The 6,477-nt window shown below is 43.8% G+C and overlaps 1 protein-coding gene across 1 annotated transcript; it reads right to left on the reverse strand.

Moving 5' to 3' along the window:
* Positions 1 to 827: 827 nt before the first annotated feature.
* Positions 828 to 3,943, reverse strand: TEX36 (testis expressed 36; the record flags this gene model as incomplete). Its single annotated transcript, XM_079535952.1, has 4 exons — positions 828 to 1,037; positions 1,571 to 1,651; positions 2,921 to 3,052; positions 3,893 to 3,943. The coding sequence occupies 4 exons, from the start codon at positions 3,941 to 3,943 to the stop codon at positions 828 to 830; spliced, it is 474 nt and encodes a 157-aa protein (XP_079392078.1).
* Positions 3,944 to 6,477: the final 2,534 nt, after the last annotated feature.

Below are 6,477 nucleotides of genomic sequence, written 5' to 3' on the forward strand. Positions count from 1 at the left end.
GGAGCTCTGACTCCAATCCCTCTCATGCCCTGCAGTCAGCCAGTATCTCAGGAGCAGCCTTTGAAGGATTGGTTCTGACTCCACCTCCTGAGGGCCACACAAGTACAAAACCACCAGTCCTTCTCAGAGCTAGCCCACCTCAGCCTCCACATTGCAGAGACTTCCACTTCCAGCCTGAGCTTTTTTTCTTTTTGCCTTACTGCCATGAGTGACACATACCTACATGCATACACTTACATCTTCCAGAATTACCATCTTGCACTGCAATCTAACACTCAGGTTCTGTTATCTAGTTTCCCTAACTGCAAGTAACACACATTCATATCCATACAACCTTTCAGAAAAGTTTATCTCATACCTGAACGTGCAGTTTTGGTTCTCTGCTGCAGTGAACCCTCAAAGATTCAGTTCCATTATACAGTTCTGTCAACACAGATGCTGTCAGCTGCATGATACAGTGATACCATTGATCCTGAAGTTGAAGGGGCTTTTGTATGAAGATCACCATCAACCAGTATCAAATAACACAACTACAGTCCCTACCTCTGTATTCATAGTACAGGTATTTCTGAAAGTATGTACCATCATGCTGTTCTTCATAATGCTCTTCTTCACTGCATTTTTTGAGCAAAGCAAGTCTTCAGAGTAGCACAGGAATGCTGATTTAATGAACTCTCAGCTGTATTACTTTATTCACTTTACACGTGTTTATTTCATCCTTTGAGTGACAAATAGTTGAGATCTCCAGAAAAGGCTCTGATGATGATAAATCAGTGCTACAAAGATGGTATTGTAATTAAGATGATTTATTTGGCTGCATGTTGTTTTCATTCTGAGGAACAGGCTTTGTCAGCGCAGGATTCTTCTGATAAGTGCTTTGGGTGCTGCCTAGAGATCGGGCTCTTGTCTTTCACAAACGATGTCTGATAAGTGGTTAAGCCATCTTCGCTCCTTCTAACCGGTTCTGAAGCCCACTGGAAGAAGTTCTGTGAGTTCTGCTGCCTTCTGTGCGGTTCCACCTTCCTTCGGCCCAAACCCTAGAAAAAAGATGGAAAGAAAATGTGCCATGTAAACGTATGACTTTCGATCACAGTTTCACAGATGAAGCTTGTAACAGTCACTGCCCCACTGGAAGCTAACAAAGCTGTTACCACAGTGATTTCAAGAATTCATGGTTGATCTTTAGCAAGTTAAAAATAATATTGCCAGACTTGCCTGTCGAACATTTTGGTTGCATATATAATGGCAAATATGCTGACTTACCATCCAACACTACTAACAAACCACTTCCTTTTTGCACTTCTCTAGCATACTAGCTACTCAAAGCTATTCAGCTGTATTTGCCTAAACTAATCTTCAGAGAAACCCAAACAATTAGGTTAACAATTTGATGTTTAGACTGCAATAAGGAAATAGAGACTACAAAATCTGAATCTTCAAAACTATCCCTTGTGTCCAAACAGAGAGATGGAGCCTGACTTCTGCACTCTGCAGCTGGCAGGAAATTTATTGAAACGATGCTTGATCAGTATACTGAACTTTCTGATCCTTGTTAGTGCTGGGTACTTACAAAATCAAAATACTCTCCTACATTCTGTAGACAGTGTCTGTTGTCATGAGAAGAAAATGGGAAGTTGTTGTTCACTGCACTCTGAAAAAAAAGAAACCACAGGAAAAAACATGAATTTTCACAACTTGCTTGGAATTCTACTAGTCTTAGCTCTTATATTCTGGCAGATGCCAAACTTGCAGCTGCCTACACTCTAACACAGAAGGCATGCTCATACATTAGATCTTAATTTGCACATAATTTTACTGGGACAAAATGGACCCGACCCCCTGTAGGTTCCAATGGTTTTTATTTCTCATGAAATCATGGAGATTTGTGCTCCCTGGACTTGTTGAACATACACATGATTAATATAAAAGTGTGAATTTTCAAATGAGAAATGCTACATACTGCCTACAAATAGCAAAATGTAAGAAATATGTCAGGATTGCCTTGTTTTACTCACTAGCAAGCCCAAAGCTAATTAAAATGAACTACAAAAGGGACCTCAAAACTGAATTAATCTGTGATTTATGTACTGAATGGCAAGTGCACTGCTTGTTGCAGGGGAGGTGGAAGAGGTATTGATCACATAACTAATTTATAATCTCATTTTTTAACAGCGTTTATCCAGACTGTAAAGTGGAACAAGTTTTATTAAAAAAAAAAAAAAGGACAAATGCAAAATTTAACATATTTCTTTAAGTTCATTATATATAATTGCAAAAAATTTAACATATTTCTTTAAGTTTATTATATATAATTGCAATATTTTTAAAAGAGCTAAAAAGTGAAACACCAAACATCCTTCTGGACCATCAGATGGCCCCTGTACTTCCTCAAACATTATTTTCCTGTCATGTTGGGAATCTGAGTTTTTTTTTTCTGCAAATGCTGTAGTGATTTTCACTTTTAATGTTGAGGAATGTTGTTTTTGTTTTTCTTACTGTGATATTCACCTCCAAACAGAAGAGGAAGATTTAATTTAATGAAAAATTAAAAATGCTGAGTTTCTGAAAAAAAACCGAAACAGATAAATGTGACTGAAGTGCTTTTACAGGGCTACCTTACACACAGATTTCGGACTGAAGTCAGCCACAGTACATTCTGATATACAGGCGTGTCTCATAACTACAAGGGAAAAGTAGCTGATGCTGGAGAGAGCAGGACTTTGACTATCCCAAATTATAACCGTGTAACAGCAAAATACATTCCTTCCTCAGCACAGCTGGCCATCATCTCACTCCCTGAGGCACGAAGTCTGCCAGCCTGCTGTAACTACCACAAATACAAGTCTCTTCTTTATAACTCAGCAAATGGTGCCTTGCAAACAGCCTGCCTGTCATAGGCTGCATGTGCACAGCCACCCACCTGTTCCCTTGCCCGGAACGCGGCTGGCAGCCGATCCTCCGCGCTCCGTGCCGCCCGCAGGTCCAGGCCCTGCCTCTGCGCGGAGTGCGTGGTGGACTCCAGCTGGCCCTGGCATTGTCCAACATGTGCAAACTGCAAAGGAATGGAAATGGCGATCGTTGGTATAAAGCAATCCCACCAGAAATGTGGGCTACATCCTATTTTCCCAGTTGTTTTTTTGTATTATTTGTATTGGAGCAGCCCCTAGCGGCCCTTGGCAGAAGCGCGGGGAGCGTCCCACGCACAGCACAACCCTTCCGCATACAACAAACACCACGATTTCTCCAAGAACTTGCTGGGAATTGTTTGTATAATGGTACACAGCCTAGTAAAAACATTTATGCTGTAGAGCCCTTTTATTTTTATTTTTTCTTTTTTCCCATGCTGTCCGTATAACAGTAGATTTAAAAGCATAAAGGTTTTTGGGGACTCAGCCAAGTTTTAGGCCTGGGTGAAGGAACCCCTCCAGTACTGCCAGTCAGGATATGGGATGCTGATGGAGCTGGCAGGGCAGCAGCTGGAGGAAACGTCAGCTGGCAGTCCCAAAGATAATCAATCAGGGCTAAATATTAAGGAAGAGACCACTAGCATTGCTGGTATTAAGTGGGAGGTTGGTGGCCCTGCATGTAATGAGGGGGTTGGAGAGTCATGATCCTTGAGGTCCCTTCCAACCCTGGCCTTGAACACCTCCAGGGATGGACGGGGCATCCACAGCCCCTCTGGGCAGCTGTTCCAGCACCTCACCACTCTCAGAGGAAAGAAAACCCTTGCTTCCCCTGCAAGTGCTGGTGTGGCTGAGGGCAGCCCGAGCTCTCTGACTAAAGGACAGCTTCACCCTCATCACATCACTTTTCCCACAGATGAAGGATAAAGAATCCCTGTGGGATCAGCAGCCCCACAGCAGCCCCTCCTGCTGCCCTTCCCTTCCCTTACCCAGGCGCCGGCGCTCTCTGTGTTGCGGTTTGGCCACCTGCTCTTTGGCATGGCTCTGCGCCGGCTGCCAGCCCTGGCAGCTCTGAGCCTTTCCCACTCAGAACACTGGTTGCCATGGAGGGTGTTTGTCCCCCTCACACAGGGTCAGGAGGCCCCACAGCTCCTTGGAGACAGTGTGGGGAAGAAGCTCACACAGAATGCCTTCTGAGCACTGTTCCATGCCACCCTGCCCTGCTCTGCCCAGAGCAGTGGGGAGATGCCCACCGGCAAGTGACTGGAGATTGCATCTCCTCGTAGCAAACCCTCTGCACTGGGTAAAGCTTGCGGGATGTCTGTATCTTCAGTTCAGAAGTCGATTGACAACGGTAATTATTTTGCTTTTTACAAGTATTTTTGCTGTGACTGACGTTTCTCTATTGCAACATCTACTTTTTCAGCAACTGCATCCAAGCAGATTTTGTGAAAATTCATTAATGTTGTCTTTTGAGTCTTCTGCCTTTGCCTTTGGTGAGACTGCTGTGAAGTGGTTCTGGTGTTTCATTAAGATCAACAGATGAGCAAAGAAAACGCTGCTCTCACTGGACCACTGTGCTCGCAAAAACAAGGAGCACTCTTGAGTCTGTCCTCAAATGGGAAAGAAACAGTTTGATTTAAAATGATTCATTAATTCTTCAATCACTTCAGTAACACAGTGTGAATGGTGTGTCAGAAGAAAGGACAGTCATTGGGGAAAAATCACACACGGCACCAAGTGTGCATTATTTCTAAGATGCAATATCACGCTCCTTTCAATACTGCTTTACACAAATGCATGTCTTAAACACCCAACCTGTATTTCCTTATAAAAAAGCTGATATCACTAGAGGGATTTTTTTGCCTTCAAGTCTGAGGGCTGGCCTGCAAACATCTATACTACGTAATTGCCAGCTCTGCACCGCTGGGCATGGGTCGAGGAGATGAGTAGGGATGAGTCTGTGAAGGAAGTGGGACCACTGGGCACAAGTCAGGGACAACAGCAGGGACGGGTCTGTGAAGGGATTGAGATGTAGGTGCCCTGCCGTGTGGCAGTGGCTTTGCAACATGGCGATGATCTGCACAGTGGCTGTCCTGAGAAGTCTCAGTGTGTTCTTTCCTGTTCTCAATACAGTCTCAAAGCTGAATGTAGCAAATGTTTCTGTACACAGAAGGTTCTGTAATATATTTCTGAAGAAATGGAGAACAAGCCAAAATGTAAGGCTTCTTTCGCAGAAAGAAAAACTGAGGCAGAGAGAGTAAGGCCTTGCTTGTCTCAAGGAAGGGGTGTTGCCAAGGCCAAAGTCACAAAACGAAGCACAAAACAGGACTTTGCCTCCCGGACCTTGAGAGACTGTCAAGAAAATGACACTGAAATGGCTCTGGCACCGGCCTGCTTTCCAGCATATTGACATTCAAGGATAAAGTGGGTGGGAATCAGATGCTATAGCTGGCAAATGAAATGAGAGAAATTGTGGTACTTGCATTGGTTAAGTATGAATGATTCAGACAGTCACAGCCATTTATTCTAAAGGAAATTACAAAGTTGCTGCAGGAAATCGAGTTCTCCATCTTACTATCAGACACACGTAATGATATTTGGGGATACTAGCTGCCATGCTGCCACTTCTCAAGGCTTTCTTCTAAATGACCTACTTTGTCTCTCTAGGTGTCCACTGAAGTTTTGATAATAACTTAGATAAGAGTGAGATAACAGTGATACTTTGGATGTTGTTATTAACCATGCCACGCTGTTAGTTACTTTTAAGCACAAAAGCAATCGACTTCTACGATGATTTACAGAGGTGAATGTAAAGTTGGCTTATGAAAAATAAGCTGTTCCATAATGCAATTTTGGTGGAGAAAACAAATAACCAAAGCTGCAAGCACGCTGTGGGATCAGCATCTTCCGAAAGGCTCAGGTGATCGCATTGTCCTCTCAGCCTTGAGCCTAATGAGCTGCACTGACGTCTGCGTGCGCCGGCATCAGCTGGGGGAGCTGCAGAGATAAATCACACTGCTTTTCAGACTGAGGAAGTCAGTGACAGAAATGAGAAGGATAATGCAGAATGTGACCAACAGAGAACAAAATTACAGTTTGTTCTCAATCCACGTCATTCCAGATTCAGTAACTCCAGGCTCCTTATTGCCAGCTCAGACAAACAGCGCTGTGGTTTGAAGCACCTGCTGGCAGCTGTTTTCTTTTTCCTGAACGGTTTTGCTTTTGCTGATGTTTTCAAGTGAGATATCGATGAAGTCGAAAACAAAAAGTTTAAGGAGGAAACTTAGAAAGTTCCCACCCTAAAACCACAGAAAGGCTCTAAAGGAATGTAATAATTAAGGTGTTCTCTCTTCAGTAGGTTGTATGCAGGTATTTCCACACAAATTTACCGCATTATTGTTTCTGAGAGGTGTGCTTTGTACCAGTAAACATACGCAAAGCTAGAGAGGTTTCGCTTGGTTTGTAAGAGAAACAAGACTCGCACAACCACGCCGCGAGCCTACAGACGGACGCTCAGCACTTCGCGCCCTCAGCCCGCCCTGAGGAAGCCCCCTCCCCGCCTCTTTCCCGC

The sequence above is a fragment of the Tetrao urogallus genome, assembly GCF_951394365.1.
Source record: "Tetrao urogallus genome assembly, chromosome: 5".
NCBI classification, from domain to species: domain Eukaryota; kingdom Metazoa; phylum Chordata; class Aves; order Galliformes; family Phasianidae; genus Tetrao; species Tetrao urogallus.